Raw genomic sequence first — 20,404 nt, forward strand, 5'->3', positions numbered from 1 at the left:
ATCAAGGAAGTGAATGAACTATATTTTGAAAACTATAAGACATTAATTTAAAAAATTGAAAAGACAAAAGGACCTTGATTAGCCAAAGCAATCTTGAGAAAGGAGAAGGAAGCTAGAAATGTCATGTTTCCTGATTTTATACTATATTACAAAGCTATAGAATTAAAATAGTAGTGGTATTGATATAAAACAGAGACATAGATCAGTGGAAGAGGGTAGAGAAGCCAGAAATAAACACAGGCATATATGGTCAATTAATTTATGACAAAATATTGAGGCAAGAATGTATAATGAGGAAAGGATTGTCCCTTCAATAAATGGCATTGGGCAAATTGGACAGTCATGTGTAAAAGAATGAAACTGGATCGCTGTCTTATATACAACTCCCTTTAATTAACAAAAGTTAACTTAAAATGGATTAAAGTCTTGAATATAAGACCTGAAACCTTAAAGCTTCTAGAAGAAAATAGGTGGTCCTTGACACATGTCTTGGCAATGATGTTTTGAATCTGACACCAAAAACAAAAGCAAAATTGAACAAGTGGAACTACATCAAACTAAAAAGTTTTTGCACAGTTAAAAAGAAAAATCAACAAAATTAAAAAGCAATCTACTGGATGTGAGAAAACAATTGGAATTATAAATGCGATAAAAGGTTAATACCCCAAATACAGGTTTCCCTGGTGGCTCAGACAGGAAAGAATCTGCCTGCAATGTAGGAGACCTGGGTTTGATCCTTGGGTCGGGAAATGCCCTGGAGAAGGGAAAGGCTACCCACTCCCTACTCCAGCATTCTTGCCTGGAGATTTCCATGGACAGAGGCACCTGGTGGGCTAAATATACAAAGAATTCATATAACTTAACAGCGAGTAAAACAAAAGAAAGGACTGAGAGAAGAGTGGTAGTGGGGGTTAGCTCATGCAGGCCACTGTGTGGACTTTGACTTTTTACCTGATAGGAAGACACTGGGGGGTTCTGAACATACAAAATACGTGATTTGATTTGGTTTTAAAAGAATCATTTCAGAGCCTGTGTGAAGAAGGGGCTAAGAGTAGGGTGGGACAGAGAGGTAAAAATAGGAAAATGTTCGAAAGTTATGACGATTAACCATGAGATGATGATGGCTTGGCAGGGAAGGAGATGAAACAGCAGTAAAAGTGAAGAAAGCGGTTGATTCTATGTTTCTTCTGAAGGTTTTGCTGATGGATTAGATATGGAGTACAAGAGAAGAAAAGATTAAGATTTTCAACCTGAGCAGTGGGAGGAACGTACGTTACCACTTATCAGATGGGAAAGACCGAAGGGGAGAAGATTCATTTTGAGAGGTAACGTGGCAATTAGAGGTTCAGTTTAGGATGTGTTAGTTTTGAGAGGATTCTTAGAGACCAAAGGGGAGAGGCTGAATATGCAGTGGGAGAGAGGATTAAGAAGGGGGTTCTGGCTGGAGAGTTGTCAGTGTATCGATACGGCTGAGATTAGCCACGAGACTGGCCCAGCTCAACCAGCAGTGTGGATAAATAAGAAAGAAGCGCTGAGGGCAGAAGCCAAAGTCTTTCCATGTTGAGACATTAGGGAGCTGAGGAGAGACTAGCAAAGGAGACTGAGAAGGAGGTGTCAGAAAGGTAGCCTGAAAATCAAGAGCCCGTGGAATCCTGGAAGCCAAATAAACACAGTGTTTGAAGAAGGATGGAATCATGAACTGTGTCAAATATTACTGATGGTGATGGAAATCATATGTCTTAGTTTGCCTGGGTACTCCCAGTTTATGCCTTTGTCCTGGATTATGACCCATGTTCATTTCACACTTACAAGTGATCTTGTTCAGACCATAAATTACATGGTCCCCTGTGGTGGACACGGAGGGGTGCTGTTTAGATCATCTTTCAAGAGAACCTGCCTTGGGGAGCATGGCTAATTGACACGTCCAGCTGCTGTACCTTCAGATCCACTGTGACATTCATACCAGGTCATGCTTCCCTTGGGCCATTTCCAGCCACTGACTAAACACAGGGGAGTACCAGAAATGGGCCATTCCTGCCTGATCTGGACATTATTTGGCCACTGTCAGGCCATTCTGGCTTGGGGACTGACACCCTCTTGGTCTGGCTGACACCTACCCAGAACAGCACTGTAGCCCCAGGCTCTCCTCATCCAATCCTCCTGCCTCACTCTTCTTAACAGGTTTCAGGCCCGAATTGCAATCTGAAGGTTTTTTGTTTTTTTTTTATTAAACTTACTCTTTCTCTCCCTCCCTTTATCTTTCCCAGGCATTTCTCCTAACAAATCATTTGCGCATCTATTCCTCTTGGCATCTGTTTCTTTGAGGCCCTTAACTAATATAGATAGTAGCAGGAACAGCCAAATAAAACAGGTAGCAAGATGGGGTTTGGGGTCTGGCTCACTCATCACTCAGGGGGCTAAAAGGGCCTCATCGTAAGGGATATGTGGGACGTGGACAGTCCTGGGCACAGTGGGGGCCCCAAGGGCTAAGGGCTTCACCAGTGGTGAATAAGAAAAATGTCCCATGGAGGGGAACCTCTGCCAATGGGATGATTCAGGTCTTTGAAAGACACAGAGGTGACAATGTCTATAAGAACAGAGGAAGTGGTTGTTTCTTACTAAGATGCCCTGACTCCCTGAAGAAGGATTATGAGAAATCAAGGTTATGTAACAAATAAAGGCTAAGTATGTGGGCTAGAGGGTGTCTCTGATAGGTTAAAAAGAGGCGTTTATAAACTGTCAAGTAAAAGCAGACACAAGTAAGGGGCAAGCCTTGCATGAGAGGTGGGACCCATCGGTCAAGGTATGTTGAGAAAACCTAAGACCCTGAAACTCTGGACTGGGGCAAGAGACTGGATGGGTGCCCCCAAGGAATTTGGCTCAGCAGACTGCTCTCACCCCTCCCTGCTTGTCAAGATGGCTCACAGCTCTAATGTAAGAGCCAGCACTCTGTACTGGAACATACTCCTGTGGCCTCTCCACAGCAAGAAACATGGGCCCCCTCGCGAGCTGGGCACACCTCCCCTGGACACGGCCAGCTTGATAACCAGGTTAAATCCCAGACCAGCCTGGCTTGGGATAGACTGGATCTGATAAAGGAGGAAGAGACTACATCTCAAAGGAACTACACAAATTAGCTAACACCTAATGGTAACCAGGCATCCCTGGCAGCTTAGCGGTGAAGAATCTGCCTGTCAATGCAGGGGACACAGGTTTGATGCCGGGTCGGGGAAGATCCCACATGCTTGCCACGGGGCAACTAAGCCCATGTGCCACAACTAATGAAGCCCGTGTGCCTAGAGCCCATCCTCCACAATGAGAAGCCACCGCAATGAGAAATCTGAGCACTGCAATGAAGAGCAGCCCCCACTCGCAGAAACTAGAGAAAACCTGTACAAAGCAATGAAGACCCAGTGCAGCCAAATAGGTAAACAAATAATTTTTTAAAATGTGTAATAGGGATTGACATACTTGGTGGTTGGCTCACTGCATCTGTGACCTGTGGGGTGAAATGTATCATGGTGTGTGGAAGGCCAAACAGACATCTCTGGAACTGTGGCTCTCCTCTCTTCCCTCCCTTAGCCGATACAGTAGGTTAAGAATACAATAGGATCCGGGGGAATTACAATGATTAGCACCAGCATTTACGTTCCAAAGTTCACAGGGTTCATGGCTTCTGTCTTATTTCCTTCTATTTCACCAGAGCTCCTGAAAAAACTACATGGATTCTGGAGAATAGCTATAGTGTAGCATGCGTCAAATCAAATACTAACTCCGATTGCAGCTGCCATGCCAGGTGTAGTATCTTTGCTGTGTACTGTGCTTAGCACAGTAAGTACTAAGTTACTTAGTACTGAGTATTAGTTGCTCAGTTGTGTCCAACTCTTTGCAACCCCATGGACTGTAGCCCGCCAGGCTCCTCTGTCCATGGGATTCTCCAGGCAAGAATACTGGAGTGGGTTGCCATGCCTTCCTCCAGGGGATCTTCCCAATCCGGGGATCAAACCCAGGTCTCCTGCATTGCAGGATTCTTTAACATCTGAGCCACTATCTTTGCTAGAATATATTAATAATGCCTCAAGTGCATGGCATGTGTCTTGACATCTGCTTATCAGAGGATCTTAACTGATGCATCATCCTCTTGCTGAGAGAAATAAAAGATTATTGAGAGCTCATTTTCAGATTTATATAGAACTAGCTGATGACCTTGACAAGTGTGTGTGTAGTAGAATCTAAGCTAGAGTTGGTACAAGAGAAGAAGTAAAAGTTAGTGGAGAGAGCAAGAAAATGACTCATTTAAGGCCTGTTGCCGTTTAAAGGGAGCAGAGAAATGAGTTACTAAGTAAAAGGTGCTGTGCTGTGCTAAGTCACTCAGTCGTGTTGGATTCTTTGTGACCCCATGGACTGTAGCCCTCCAGGCTGCTCTGTCCATGGGGATTCTCCAGGCACAATACTGGAGTGGGTTGCCATGCCTCCTCCACGGGACCTTCCAAATCCAGGGATCGAACTGGGTCTCCTGCATTGAAGGTGTATTCTTTACCAGCTGAGCTACCAGGGAAGCCCAATAACTAAAAGGAGATGGGGTCAAAGAAGGTTGCTTTTTTTTAAGGCAGGAAATATTGTAGCCTGTTTTTATATTAATGGAAATGATCCAGCAGAGGGGGAGAAGTGATGGTGCAGGAAAAGAGAGGACAATAGTTGAAGGGATGTCCTTGAACAGAAGACCCAGACTGAGGATCTGGATAGAAGCACAGGAAAAGGATGTGTGCACGCATGCGTGCTCAGTCCTTCAGTCGTGTCTGACTCTTGTGGCCCCATGGACTGTGGCCCACCAGGTGCTTCTGTCCATGGCGTTTTCCAGGCAAGAATACTGGAGTGGGTTGCCATTTCCTACTGCAGGGGATCTTCCTGACCTAGGGATCAAACCCACCTCTCCTGCATTGGCAGGCAGATTCTTTACCACTGAGCCACTTGGACACTAATTGCCTCCTAAAAGTGACAGAACCTCTCCCCACTCCTTTTATTAAAAGGATTTTTTTTTTAACTTAAGCAGGTTTTTAGACTATTTTTCTTTTTTTTTCTCAACTTGTACATTAAACCTTAGATGAACCTATATTTTAAAATTGCTTTGCACATAATAAAATAAAACAATTAATGCAATAATCTGTGTATTTTTCTCCCAAGAGTTGGTGGTACCTGCTCAATGTACTTAATATCTAGTTGAGGGGGTAAAGAACATTAAAGTCAAGAGAGAATGAGATACTCTTTAGGGTTATTGCAACCTTTTAAATCCTGAACTTGTGTCACAAGATGTTAAATAATAAATGGAAAATACATGGCATAGACATTAGGTAGTAAGAGTTCTGATACAGGTGAGACCACTCACTGCGGCTAGTGTGGAGACAAGGCTTCGTGTAAGAGGCGGAACTTAACTGAGACTTCGAAGAATTGATAGCATTTGGATGAGAGGGTAGTTAGGTTGTAGGTTTCCTAACAGCACAGGAGAGAGGAATTTACCAGGAAGCTTCTGTAGAATATAAGAAAGACATTGCTGAGTGTGCTAACACAGAGGAGCGGTCTAGTAGAATTGTTAGATGATGTACCCTTGAGCTGAAAGCATCTAATGGTGAGCTGGGTGTCCTCCCGAGAACTGTGACAAGCCAGATCTAACCTCATTCTGAGCATCCATGTGGACATAAGGACTAGGAAGCATAAGAACTAGATCAGGAAATGAGCAGACAACATGGAAAGCATTTTTTATAATGTCACTTTTAGAACTTTTCTGTTTACAGTAAGTAAGAAAAAGGAGAATAAAGCATGTGTGAAAAGTGAAAGTGAAGTCATTCAGTCATGTCCGATTCTTTGCGATCCCATGGACTATAGCCTACCAGGGTCCTCAGTCCATGGGATTCTCCAGGCAAGAATACTGGAGTGGGCTGCCATTCCCTTCTCCAGGGGATCTTCCCGACCCAGGGACTGAACCCAGGTCTCCTGCATTGTAGGCAGATGCTTTACCATCTGAGCTACCAGGGAAGCCTCTAAAGCATGTATAATTGAGTTCAAATTAGAAAGTCCTCTAATAAAGAAGTGACAAAAATTAAATTTGCACTCTAAAGTAGCAGTGAAAATGTAGTCAGAAACTTTTATGGTCTAAAGAATATACAGTACTAAGTGGTATAATTACTTTTCAAGCTTTTATACATTTTATTTATCTTAATTTTTATGGGAGTATAGTTGATTTAAAATAGTTGTTTCAATACAATTTATATCACAAACATACAACCCCAAAAAAGGATATGATAGTAACTTACCAGTGAATTAAAAAAATTTTCAGTCCTTAAACATCAAATACCCAGATGTCCCAAACTTCAGTGAAAGATGACAGAGCCTATATTATCATTTTTCAAATTTATTAGAGAGTTTGAAACAGTTAAGTGTAAAGTTGTGAATAAAAATTTCCTTCTCATCAATCCCAAGTGAATGCAACTCTATCATGGTTTTCCCTTAGGATACAAGTCTGACACTTCCCTAGACCTTTTCTTATTCCTTTCAAATAGTACAAGAATGTGTTTTTAGAAGAAGCCTTTGAACAAGGAGGAACAAATATCATAAGCCCTGTTCTTTGTGTTTCTTACCAAATCTGTCAACGCCCTCTGTCAGTTTCTGAGTGTGGAGGAGAAACTGCCTGAGGTCAAAACAGGATTTCACACTCCACAAGCAAGGTGGAAGAATACAAATAATACAGAATCTTCAGATATATGGGAATGACTTTCCAGACAAGTCAAGAAATTCCCCACAAAAGCAGGTACAATGAGAAGAGTGCTATGTTACTAGATGACAAAACACCCCATTGTTTTCTGAAATGTATTACACAGTGGGTAAAATGCATTAGAAGGGGAAAAAGAAAAGATTGGGCCTAGTAAAAATAAAAAGCAGTAACAGAAAGTTTTATTTTTTGTTTGGTTTCCACCCTGTTTCTTGATAATACCATGACTGGCAAAAGGCCAATAATGTCGTTGCCAAAAATAAGGGCAAAGCGGTAATAATGAGAATTAGCAGAAAAAGAAATAAGTTCTGACATTCCCATAAATTATAATGCATATTTTAAGCAATCGTGTGTTTACATTTTTAAGATACTTGATTTGTTCTTCCTAAGTGAAAACAATTTTTTATGTGAAGTATTCTAAAGAAGCTTCCAAATTATGAGGTAAACAGAGTGTTTTACTAAATACATATATAGACTATAAAGACATATATATATATATTTGTACATCTATAAGCTATAAATACATGTATGATGTATACCTATAAATACATATATAGACTAAACTATGTACTCATTAAATAAATGTTGGTAAAAATCTCTAAGTGGTAACTAGATCATTAGTCATGCAACTAATGATTAGAAATAAAAAGTTAATATTTTAGTTTTGTTTTTCAAATTTTAGCCTATCTTTCACCTAAATTTCTTATAGGTAATAACAATTGTATACTTATCAATTATACAGTTTTGATAGGAAATGAAAATAATAATGACAGAGGAGGACAGTTTGAACAAAATCACTCTTTAGTGAACCAGAAATTTTGGGAGAAAAGTATAACTATAGCTTACTAGGAGATTCTAAAGACAAAACAAAGGAACAGAAAATATGCTGTTGTTGTTTTTCTAGATGAAACAAATGAATTCAATATGATAAAGGAAATTTGCTTCTGTTTTAGAGGAGCTTAGTTCCATAAGAGTTCACTGGTAGACGCCTGGAAACACTGTAATTTAAGGTAGAACATGACACTAAGTGTAGAGAACTTTAGATCTTTCTCTTGCTTAGTTAAAAGCTATAAAGTGAAAAAATCCAAATAGAGGGTGATGTTTTACCAAAGTATTAATTATTCCAGTAAATTCACTATATATACTGCTCTGAACAATGTTTCCCTAAACATTAATTCTTCAGTCAAATATTTAATTCTTTTCCTCCAAAGAGAATTTGTCTATTTTCTTAACGTGAGCTTGGATGAGCAGAATCACCTCTGCCGAATATCAGTGGCCACTGCCTGGATGCAGTGTTTCCGCTGGGGTGGAGGTCAAGGCTGGAGACAACTGGGCGCTCCTCCTGAAGGCTGCCTTGCCTTTTTAGGTTATGAGGGTCTCTCTGTGTTTAGGGTAACATGATTGACAGCTCTGTTCCAGCTCCAATTAGCACCCTATAATTTATTAGCTTCTGCTTTCAGATTATGCGTTAACTTTACAAATATTCCAACCATGGAAACAGCAGCTATCAAGTGTCTCTTTCCTGATCCAGCCCTCTGGGGCTGGAGTGAAATACAAGGAAAGAGTGGTACAGTTGGTGTCAAGTGAGAATAATCATTTGTGTCTGTGTCTGTCTGAGGGCATGGGGTCTCTGATTTCTCTGTAGGCCTGCATTAGTGATGTGTGTGAATGTATGTGGTATTGGTAGATAAATAGATTTTATCATGTGTGCATATGTGGTATTTGTAGATAAACAGATTCTATTGTGTGTGTGTGTGTGTATGTGGTATTTACAGATAAACAGATTCTATCGTGTGGATCCTGTATTTGTATTACGAATTTATTTATGGGACAGGAAGCAGAAATGGTAATGAGGAAGTATGAAATTTATGTTTGCTTTACCCTGTTTGTTTAAACGTCAAAACATCAGTTACATGCAGAGAGCAACTGTAATAATGATAGTGCCTTTAAGATGCTTTTTCCTTAACTCCAGATTTTAGAAATATGCAACAAATAATGAATGATGATAAATCCTAAAACTCTTGCAAGGAAAAAGGGAATATAGAGAGCAAAGACTTTCACAGGTATAATCAAAACATGAATTATCTGCATGCAAATGATCCACTGATTGTTAAAACAATTTTATAAAGGAATCTTATATTTTCTGGTTTCATTTAAAGTCTTTTCGAGTATCTTTCTGTTTTTCCTTCGTGCTTTGATACCGGGTGAGTTATGTTTAAAAATGCAGCTTATGGAAATGGCATTCATATGGAAAGCAGCTTAAGTTTTATTTTTTAAAATCTCCTCCAACTCTGAAGTAACGAATCACTAAGTGTTTAAAAAAAAAAAAAAAGCTTGTTTATTTTGACAGAAGGTATATGGGTGCCTGCATATAAGCACAGGATTTATGATTCTAAGTATTAATAAATGGGAGGTTAAAATTACCTTACGAGTTGTTTCCCCCAGTTTGAAAGGGCACAGAAAACGCAGTACTTACCCAGGAAGAGTGGCAAGGGAAGCTTCCAGTCAGGCAGTCTGCGTTCCCAACACCCACCACCTCTGCCCTCCCTCCCATCCAGGCCTGAATCAATCTTAAGTCATTGCTAGAATTTGCCACGCATTGAAATAGAACTTCAAAGGGGAAATGAGACAAGACGGCAACTCCTATTAAACCAGAGGAGTCGAACAGATAGAGTTCCCTGCAGTTGGGTGACTGAGTTCTCAGCCAGAGGGCAATCGGCAACAGGATTACTTGGTAGCAGAGAGCTGTCTCTCCCCTTTTCGTCACCTCTCCCTCAGCGGAGGCCAAGTGCAAAGGGAAAACTGTGGGTAAGAAGGACACCGGTGCCAACTGGGATGATTAGAGCAGAATCTACTCTCTCTGAGACCCCCAACCGGGTATAATATATGCAAACACATCACGTTTACCTTTCTCAAGGCATCCCTCTTTTCCTTCAATGTCTTTTTTTCAACTACTAGGGCCTCCTTTAGTCTGCATGGTTTCACGAATACTAGCAAGACAAGCATGAGACTTCATCCTTTCCATGACTTGGTAGGCCTAACAGAATGTTGAAGAAATGTCAGGGCTACAAATTCACCAAAGTTCCCTTTGAAACTATTAACGCAGATCTGAATGGTGGGAGTCCCAGGGCTTCTTGCATTTCTCCTTCGGGAACGTAAAACATGGAGGGAAGGGCTGTGCTCTGCGTGTTCCACGCGCCAGGTCACCGGAGCCCTGCTCGGCAGCCTGGAAGGTCTGTTCAGGGCCGCCCCGAAGGCCAGTTCCAGTGAATGAGTCTCCTCACCAGCAACCTGATATTCAGGTCAGATGCAGCTCAGGAGAGAAGCAGCTCTGCTTCAGTAATCAGAACCTTGTGGCTGGGAAAAGGCTCCCTGTGGGTTCTGATCAGAGAGCTTGAGTGCTAACACAGGTGGAGCTCAGGGAAGCTTCTGAGAGAGGGAACAGACTACTAGGAAAAGATGTCCAGCAGAGAAGACACTTGCTGTCTTCATCTGTACACTCATCGGCAAGTTTTTAAAAGTGCGCTCAAAGGGAACACATTTTATTTATGCTTGTATACACTGGTGATCCATGCCAATGGAACATGGATTTAAAAAATCACAGAGAAGTCCAAAGATAATTTTAGTTATTGCTTCAGTGTCCAAACCTCAGACTAACATGCTTAACATGACTTGGTTAGGTTGGGTGTGAAGAGCTTCAGAGCAAAGAAGGCTAAAAATACTGAAATGAATTAATAAGAGATACAATAATAAGTCCTTCCTAGAGATGAATGGAAATCGGCATCTGGCTGCATGGTCTGGAGGTAGGAGTCTGGACAATGTCCTATGATATTTCCTTTGAGACCTGGGACTCTGTACATTCTAGTGTGCTGGTCTTTGCTGCCCTGCCTCTTTTCCCTTCTTTATTCATCTTCTGTGGAGGAGAAAGTAAGCCCAAAGTTGAGCATCTCAAGACAAGTCAGAAGTGGATCAGCAGTTACTGCAGTGGGTAACAGCACAGTCTCTGCCCCCTGGATGCGTGGGTTGGTTTCCCGGCTGTGGCACTTACTAGCTGTGTGACTGGGCAGATTATTCCTCCTCTGTGAGCCTCTGTAGTAGTAAGTGCCACACAGAATTGTTGTGAGGTTAAGGGAGTTAACCTATATATAAAGCCCTCAGACCAGTGTCTGGAAAAATGATAAACAATTAATATTTGTTATTGCTATATACAATGCAATTATTAATAGTTATTACTGATTGCTATCATATGTGGGGAAATATAATCACATAGTACTTTCCATCTGAGCAAAACCAGTAGCAGGTTCTTTAATGATCACAGTCTACTTAACAGGTACCAAATGATAGAAGAGATGGGTTCCTCTGCTAAGCCGTGCTCTGAATAAGGTCCCCTAACTGCAACCAACTCTTGAGAATATTATCCAGGATAAATGGTATTTGCCTCTTGTGTTATAATGAAGAAGGAGAAGAATCCCCATGGGCAGAGGAGCCTGGCAGGCTTCAGTAAATGGGGCTGCAAAAAATCAGACACATTATAATGAAGATCAAGATTTGAATTAATATTTTATGCTTTAACAGCCTTCAAGGGCAATTTGGGCACAACATTAACTCTTTCTCTTTAGGGGAAAAAAACACAAATAACCTTGGCATCAAGGGAACATAAAACCATTAAGTTTTTAATAAATTCTCTCTCTTTTTTTTTTTGGCTTAGTTGTACGTTTGGTTTCTTAGCCTAGCTGATCGAAGTATAAAACCACCAAGATTTCAAAAACATTTTTAAACTGAGTACTTTACTATCTTTAAGAGTCTAGAATCTAGGAAGTAACGATAATTCTCTTTTGGAGAATAATGTGTGTATCTGACTGAGTGGTGCACAAGTCGGTTTTCCTATACATTTCTTTTACTTGATGAGGACTATCAAGTAACCCGGGCTTCCTTGGGCCATGATTTTCTCATTTATGAAACAGAGAGGGAATACCTACTTTCTCATCTCCAAGGTTGATACAAGGTGGAAAGGAGTTCTCAGATTTCATGGCACGGCAAACACTTTGGAAAACCAAAAATACTTATACAAAGTGATTTTACTTACTGACATCAGGTTATACTACTATAAATTATTTTATTCTATTAGAGAAAAACTAAGACATTTGTTTTCCTTTGAAGAAATAACACAGCAACCTAGTGGTAAACAAACATCTTTAATGTTCGTTTCTTCTTCATCACCTTCAGTTTTGCCCACACATGTACCCCTTCCCCTGTCCCAATACTAAAGTGATCAAATCATGACCATAGAGACTGAGAAGAATATCTGAGGTACCCGAGACTCCATGGACATCTCTTCCCCTTGTGGTGATTCCTAGTTCTTCTTGGAGACCATTGGGGTCTCTAGAGGCTTAATTTTTTCCCCCTTTCATCCAGAGGAGGATAGAGGGAGGGACAGAACTTGTGGGAGAGAAGGCAGAGAGAGTTTTTTCTTTCATCATAAAATGTCCTTTGTAAAAAATATGAAATACACACACATGTATAAAACATATCCAGTGCAATTGCAATTGTTGTGCCAAACACTGGGAAGTGCCACCTTGGTCGATGTATTTCTGGAGTTTTAAACAGTTGTCCTACGACAGCTGCATTTCAGTAAGACTTGGGCAGGTGGCTCCAGATAAGCCACTTGCCACTCACATTCAGGCTGAGGCTTCCATGTTCACAGTCCGAAGGAAAAGGTGTGTCTTTGTGTCTGGAGTGGGTGTTGCAGGGAGGGAGTGGGCAGGAAGGGAGCTGGAGGCTACAGGTGAGGAAGAAAGAATTGGCTTCTTTTGACTTCTCTACCATACAGTCTTCGATGCAAATACAAAGACATTTTCAATGTGAGGATATTGACGTCAGCAGTGCTGTGATCCCACTACTTAATGAAATAATTCACACCAGCATAAAAAAAATATTCACACCAAAACGTCTCTTTTTTCTTTCCTTCTTTCCAAGAAAACCATGACATCTTGTCACCTGAGTGATCTCACCACGGATAGTTCCAGTGATTTGCCCAAAAGTCACTGAGCTTAATTCAGAGTCTGGGTCTGCTCTTTTGGCAGAAGGCATTATTTTTAGATGAAAATTCTGTTGCTTGTGTTTTGGTTCTCCCGATACACGGAGCAGTTTGAAGTCTCTGCCTTCCCCCAAGTCCTCATCCATGAAGTGAGAGGCACAGATGCTGAGCCTCCATGGCTGGTCAGAAGGGAAGGGGCAGGGGGAAGGTCAGCAGATCAGCTCAGGAGGGATGCACCACAGAGGGAATAACGACGAGCTGCAAACCAAGATCAGAAGCTGTTACAAACCCACTTGATTTCAGCTCTGAGCGTCACCAATTGCACTATGCAGAGACCTACAGGGAAGAAGGTGAGTTGTCTAAAACCAGTACAGATCCTTGCTTTTGTCCTGAGGCTGCAAACCTGAAAACAGAGAGAAAATAAAAGGGAGAGAGAGAGAGGGAGAAGAGACAGAGAGAGGGAGAGAGAAGGGGGTGGGGGAGGGAAGGCACAAGGTATTTAAAGAAAGAGAGAGACAAACACCAGTGTTTTATTGTGAAAGTCACAGAATTCATCTAAAGGGCATGGATGAAAGTAAAAGCAAAGCAAACAAATGTCACATCTGCACCTGAGGGAACAGAGAGTGGGGCAAGACTACAATCCCATTTATTATGCAATTTTTTTTCATTTTGCCCTAAAAATAAAGCAAACAAAAAAGTAAACCCTTATTTGAATGTACCTTTCAAATTCAACTCTTTAAGCTAGGGACGTAATATTATCACCAACAACATATTCTTGTTAAGTTTTCTGTTTTCAAGAAACTTATTTCAGTTGGCAATTAAGTTGTTATCAGTCATGGGTCATATTTGTATGACTTGTAACTATCACTGGGTGACAAGACCCTCTCTGCCCCTCAAGTTGTAGAGGATTTTAAACTACATTCTTAGCAGGTACTCTAGATCAGCGCTGTCCAATAGAAGCAATGGAAGCCATGGGTATAATTCTAAATTGTCTGGCAGCCACATTGAAAAAAAGTAAAAAGAAACAGGTGAGAATTAATTTAGTAATATGTTTTATTTAACCCAATATATATTTAGTGTGCAATGTTGAAACATGCAATCAATATAAAATATAATGAGATGAATTTTACATTCTTTTTGGGGACAAAGTCCTGAAATCCAGTGTGTATTATACACTTACAGCACACCCCAATTCAGCCTGGCCACGTTTCATGTGCTCAGCCGACACACGTGGCTGCTGGCTACGGTACTGAACAGCACAGAGCTAGAACCTCTCTGACAAATTTTATTCTTAAAAAATCCTCTGTAATATTAACCGGCCACTTTCTCATTTTGTCCACACCGATGACAGAGTCATCTGTCTGCTGAAACACAACCCCGCTGTGTGCAGACCTTCACGCCTCAGGGTCACTGGGGTCTCCAAGGAGAACTAAATGGGGTCCCCGGCTCAGCCCAGTTTGGGGCGCAGGGCAGGAGGGGCCCGGGGATGCCACATCCCCTCTCCCGCTTACCTGAGTCCACGCTGAGGCCCAGACCCCCGGGCACGTCCCCCGCGGGGCTCGCGAAGGGTCCCCCGGGCGCGGCCCACGCGGCGCTGGCCGGCTCGCCCTTGGCGGAGAGCTCGCAGGGCGGGCTGCCGGGCGCGGGGGCCGGGGCGGGCGCGAGGCGGCCCGGACGCCCGGAGGCGGCGGGCATCAGCAGCGGCCCGTAGCGCGGGTCGAAGTGCGGCGCGTAGACCTCGTGCACAGCGGCGGGCCGCGGGTAGGCGGCGGCCTGGGCTCCGAGGGCGCCGCCCAGCGCGTACGGATGGTGCGGGTGCGCGTGGTGCGGGTGCGCGTGGTGCCAGGGCTCAGCCGCGCCCTGGTGCAGGTGGCCGTGCAGCGCGGCCGGTGAGTAGGGGTCGGCGGCGGCGGCGGCGGCGGCGGCGAAGGGCAGCTCCGAGTGCGCGGCGGCCAGAGGGCTGCCCAGCGGCGCGGGCACCGGCGTCTGGTAAGCGCTGTTCCAGAAGGAGGCGGGGAAGCTGCGCTGGCTCATGGGGTAGGAGCCGTCTTCGGGCGGACGAGGCGGAGGGAAGGGAAGGGAGAGAGAGGAGCGCGTCACCGTCGGGAGACGGTCGCCGACCGACCCCGCGCGGCCGCCGCAGAGCTGATGGCTCGGATGGGCGAAGGGCGGGAAGGGCGCTTGTCTCGCGGGGCTGAGGCCTGGGAACGCGAGGTCCGGGAGGAGCGCCGCTCCCTCGCAAGTGGTGGACGTATTCCCGCTGCGAGAACCCCGCGAGTGGCGGGGAGAGGAACTGCGGCGCTTCCTTCCCCAGCCCCAGTTTCGGGGCGCGGGGAGCTTCCCTCGGACTCCGAGCCGGGCCACCTCGGGCCAGAAACGGCCTCGCCTTCCGGGCCTGCAGCCTCTTCTCAAGCTAAAGCTACCTCTTCCCGCTCTTGGTCGGTCGCCTAGCGATCTCACTACCCCCTCTCGCATTTCAGCCTCCCTTACTCCAGAAACCGTGCCCCTCCAAGGCCTCTGATAGACTGGAAGTCCATCGACATATTTCGGAGTCTTGCTATTATTAGCCTCCTTTCTAGAAACTTTCTTTCAAAAAGCTTCCCCCCCCCCCAAAGTAAACTTGACATGTTAAAAGGGCAGCTGTATTATTTGCACAGAGGGACACTAACGGACACGTCTTTTCCGTTTTAATTAACAAACTTTATGCATCAAAGTGTGGGTCCCAGGAATAATATAATTATAATAATTATTATTGTCCGTGTCATTGTTGACCCCTAGTGTCTGGAAGCATTTAAGGGAGCAGCATTTAGATCAAATTTGTTGCCTTTAGTGGGGAGGAAAGGAAGGAAAGGCATTTAATGAAAAGGACCTTGGAGAAGGCATCTGCACTTCATAGTCGATAATTTAAAATGCTTCGAAAATGCATTCTAAGTAGTGAACAGTCTATTAAAAACATTGAGGCAACTGGAGAATAACAGGAATGTTTTGTTTTTGGATCTTGTCTAGGCAAGGTTTGTACAAATTATCGGATTTAAGAAAAAAATGGAAGGTCGATGGTTGTCATTTCCCCCAAAATGTAATACTTGTTTTCGTTTTTACAATAAAGTCCTCATTTCTCATCTTGGTACACATCAAAAACTAAGATTAGTGAGAAATTTTGCCAAATAGTTACCTCCACCTTTGTGTCCGTAATAAAGGAAGGTGGAGACTTCAGAATAGAACGAGAGCTCCTTGACTTGTCCAAGAAGCCATTGTCCCAGGGTAGCTAAAGCAGGGCTTTGTGAGAATGGTAAAGTAATAAAGAGGGGATGTGTTTGGGGGAAACCTTTAGATGTGTTTTGGCTACCCTTAAAGTCTTATTTCTTTTTTACTTTACTTGCTTATTGAAAGACATTCTCTGCTTCAAGATTTCCCAATTAATTGAAATCTGGCAAAAGGCATAAGTAGGTTTTAGGAGACTCTTCAGCAGGTTTTGCTTGCAATGCATTCTCAGACATTTTTCTTTGGAGACATTTTCAGAAAGGAACTCAGGGCCCTGAAAGCTATTGTACTTGAAGATCCACCTCCCCCCACCCCCCACACCTGACTTGGGAGACTGTTGGAAACCTCATATTTCCATAGCACATTTACATATATTTTCTAGTTGCCTTACTGTCATCTCCAGGGGTAGTTAAGAGGGAAAGTGTTATTCTAATTTTAGAGACCAGTAAATACAGTGACCTCCAAGAAGTTAAGAGACTTGCCCAAGGTCATATTGCTAGGGAGTGGTGGAATCCAATGCACAGACCAAGGGCTCCCAATTCAGGGCTATTGATTTTCCTAGGCCACTGCTCTGCCCTGCCTCCTCGAGAAGAGATCTTATGCCTGCCTGTATCTATTCCTCCTCCGATTTCCTTACCCTCCCCCGATGCCCCATCTCACCTCTTCTCTAACACCTATAGCTCTTTCCGCCGCCTCTGCAGGTGGACCCCAGGCTGTGCGAGCTCTCAACCCCCTCTTGCTGGCGAGGCCCGTACTTACCCCGCCAGGGCCCGGAGCTCCGCGGGGCTTTGCTGCCTGAACAGCTTGGGGAATAGCTGCTAGGCTGGCTCAGGGCCCTGCTGAAGTGCTCGTCTACAACGGAGCTAATGTCTCCCTGGAAATAGGTGAAAAGGACGCAGCGGGAGTTGATGTACTCCGCCTCTGGTGGGCGCTCTTTCTCCGGGCTGCTTTCTTCTTCTTTTATACTGGCCGGAGTTTGGCTGGAGAAGGAGCTGCCGCTGCCGCTGCTGTTGCTGGGGCTGGCGTTGCACTCCTGGGCTTCTTGCATTTTGGAATAATAGGCTAGTTTCTGCTCAAAGGAGAAACAATAGAGAAGTCAATTTCAAAAGACATAACAAGTTGGGTTCGGACTGCACTCCCTCATCCGGATCCCTAAGGTAACCAGGAGCAACTGCCTTCTGTGAGTGCCTGTGCCGGGTCCTCAATAACCTTAATAATGTGGGCCGCAGTCCGCAGGCCTTCCAACCTGCAGCTGAACAAAGGTGGGGTTCCTGAGAGATGAGGTCCTTCTTGGAGCTTGTCTCCCCAGAATTGTTGCTAGGCCACAGAGAAAACTGTCTGGAGGTGTCAGGGTGAAGGTCCTGGAAGAAGGCTAAGCAGTTTGACCGCAGAGGCAGGCTCAAGGCAGATATATTTTTAAAATCAGGCTCCAAGGGTAAAGGGCACCCAAGTCCAGTTACAGCCTGACTGTTCTTGCTGAGAATTCAGGGCAGATATACAAGATGCAGGGTTAAGCATCTTTGTGATAGAACATGAAGGTAACAAAATCAACTCCACACAACCAGTATGCAAGAACTGCTATGGGGTAAAAATATGGAATAACACCGTGATATGGATCATTTTAATAAACAGAATTTGGTATGTGGTCATCCATGAACTGGCCATTTTAAAAGTCTCAGCTTCTAGAGAGACCTTTTGAGAAAGGAAAAACCAGTGGGCTATTTCTACCCTCACCATCAGTGTGTATTGAGGAAAAAAAAAGAAATGAAGAGAAACAGAGGATGATCCTGGCTGTGAGGTTGGGTAAATCATGACTGTCTGATAGTGATTTACAAAACCAAATGTGGTTGCTGAAAACATTTTATTAGCAATGAGCGATGGACAATGCAATGCTAAAGCAATATGCAGACAGAGGTGTCCTTCAAGGGAGACCCTGATCATACAAAACTGAACAGAGATCTTGGTGATATAGATTGGTCCAGGGTCAGGGAGGAGAAAGGACCAAACAGATGGAAAACCAACCCACCTTTTTCTCTTTGTAATACTCCCAGCCTGGGAAGAAGCTCATCTTCCCAGGACTGAAGGACTGAAGTTATTTAGCTACATCACCATTTCTACCATATTCCCACTTGGCTTAAAATGAGAGACTCTGGTGAGTCCTAAAGTTAACACTGAGACTAAACAAACTCTTAGTTGCAAAGTTTTACAAAGGAGAGGAGGAGGGGAAAAAGCTAAAACCAAAATGCAAAATCTACCCATTCCATCATTAATTCATCAGGAAAATTTCAAATATATATCTTGCAAGCAAAATTTGGCAAAAAACGGGCTCAAAATACCGGGGTGTATTTCAGTTTTCTCAAAACAGGAGTCCAGACTCTCACTTTGGAACCTGCTCAGGACTCCTAGGGGATCCCCCCTCCACCCACTGGGGTGTATGATCTTATTCATTTCCTTGACTGCTGTCACCAGTTTCAACTACATCAGCCGAGGACTGAAAAGAAAAATGTTCAATCAGAAAATACCCAGAGAATAGAAAAATTGGAATAATTAAACAAAACTTGAAGGGTTTGCAGAACCGGGGCCAGTGGTTCTCTTGAAAGTGGGTTTGTTGATGGCAGGGCAGCCGGATTCAGCTACTCAGGCTAGCGAAAGGCGAAGTATTAATATTATCTATGAAACTGGCCCCTGCCGGGTCAATCGTACCCAGAACTTTGGGTCAATAATATTCCCCAGAACTTTGCAAAGCAAAGATTATAAAGTTAGCGAGTTTCGTGCGGTTCTCTTTATAACGAATTTGCTGGTTCTTAAATTAACTGGCCTGATCGCTTAAGAATTGAAACGGGGATAAAAAAGGCTTTGATAAGCTTGCATGGATGAGAACGCGAATCTTTGCATCTCAGAAAGACAGAGGCAGGCCCTTGCCTTTGTTTTGTCGTCACTCTCACGTTTGGGACCAAAGTTTGGTTTTCTCTGCGTGAGCTTTGCTGGCATCTCCACGAGCCGGCATGGGGCTCGGAACAATCTGGAGTCCAGCACACTCCAAAGAAACAACGCGGTCCGCGCGATCCTGGTCTGATTATTCCCAGGAAATCCGGGGCGCGTATTAACAGGGCTTAGCTGCCTTCCCGAGAGAGCAAACGGGCAAGCTAAAGGGGTTAGCTCAACCTATTGGGTGGCAGTGCTGGCAATCCCCGTATCTGAAGCTGGTCGGCCTCCCATGGACCGGCGAGGAGGTACCGGGAACCTCGGAGTACTGGCACTACTTGGGTCGCCGGGGCGCGCCACCTGTCTACGCGGCCCGAACGAGAGGAGACACGTACCTGGTGGTAGGGGGTGTAGGCGGCTGCGAAGTAAGGCTGGGGAGGACCATAGACTTGGTACATAACATCCAGACAGCTCATGGCTTCCCGCAGCGGAGACTTTTAAATGTTTTACGGTCAACTCTCCTCGGACGGCGGAGGGCGGGGATGCTGCCTGGGCGCCACCTGGCCCCGAGCTCCCGAGTCATCCGCGGCGGAGCGAGGGGCAGCGCGCTCCGCGGCTCGGGCTCCGCTCGCACGCTGCCTTCCTACCCCTGCAGTTCCAGCCGCCACCGCGCTCCGAGCTGGAAGCGCCCGGGCTCCCGCTAGTGGGCATTTAAACCCCACGCGGGGCAGGCGTGCTGACGCCACTCCTGGGCCGCAGAGGCGGGGGGGTGGGGGGCGTCGGGGCGGGGACCGGGGGGCCAATGGAGTGAGAGGGACTAGGGACCGAGGGGCTGCCGGTGCGTTTCCCCGGGACACCCCGCGGCGAGCCTGTGGCCAGGGGTGCGGCGACCTGCGCAGCCCGGACCTTGAGCCCTGAGGCTTCGCACCGGGAGGAGTAGGGATTTTCCGGGCTAAAGCCGGAGGGGCGGGAGGACGGAGAGAGAGGGGGGAACCGGGGGTCTGACATTTGGAGAGAGGAAGTTGTGGCGTGGTGGGGAAAGGTCTTTGGGAGAGCCCCGACCTCACAGTGGAGAATTGAGCGTGTGCCTCCGGGGTGACTAGGTGAGGGAGAGTCTCTGCGCTCGGCTCCTGGGGGGAGGAACGGCGCCGTCCCCAGGAATCCCCTAGGAGATCCGGATCTTCGCAGATAGGATGTCAGAGTCCGGGAACTCCTCTCCGCGCGGAGGAGCTCCCTCTGCGGGGAAACGGCTGCAGCCGAAGCCTGTGTAACCATCGCCCTGCGGCACCCTCGGAGCCGATCTACTCGCCGTCAGCTCCCACACCTCTCAATTCCATTCACTGGGGCGGGCCCCTACCACCCCTCTAGAGTAAGATCCCCGCCCCTTTCTCCTGTGTGTCCTCCATCAGAACCTG

The 20,404-nt window shown here is 45.0% G+C and overlaps 1 protein-coding gene across 1 annotated transcript; it reads right to left on the reverse strand.

The window, feature by feature from the left end:
* Window positions 1-11,942: 11,942 nt before the first annotated feature.
* Window positions 11,943-19,645, reverse strand: VGLL2 (vestigial like family member 2). Its single transcript, XM_020901720.2, has 4 exons — window positions 19,385-19,645; window positions 16,824-17,133; window positions 14,315-14,851; window positions 11,943-13,061 (listed from the first exon to the last, which is right to left on the reverse strand). Exons 1-4 carry the CDS (start codon window positions 19,463-19,465, stop codon window positions 13,021-13,023), a joined length of 969 nt encoding a protein of 322 aa, XP_020757379.2. The 5' UTR covers window positions 19,466-19,645; the 3' UTR covers window positions 11,943-13,020.
* Window positions 19,646-20,404: the final 759 nt, after the last annotated feature.

This window comes from Odocoileus virginianus, chromosome 19 (genome assembly GCF_023699985.2).
Source record: "Odocoileus virginianus isolate 20LAN1187 ecotype Illinois chromosome 19, Ovbor_1.2, whole genome shotgun sequence".
In the NCBI taxonomy this organism is placed as follows: Eukaryota; Metazoa; Chordata; class Mammalia; order Artiodactyla; family Cervidae; genus Odocoileus; species Odocoileus virginianus.

Coding starts and splice junctions, on each gene's coding strand:
- VGLL2 (XM_020901720.2), bottom strand. CDS start 19,465: ATGAGCTGTCTGGATGTTATGTACCAAGTCTATGGTCCTCCCCAGCCT. Junction 17,134..19,384: donor CCTACACCCCCTACCACCAG/GTACGTGTCTCC, acceptor TCCTTTGAGCAG/AAACTAGCCTATTATTCCAA. Junction 14,852..16,823: donor GAGCTCCGGGCCCTGGCGGG/GTAAGTACGGGC, acceptor GTCCGCCCGAAG/ACGGCTCCTACCCCATGAGC.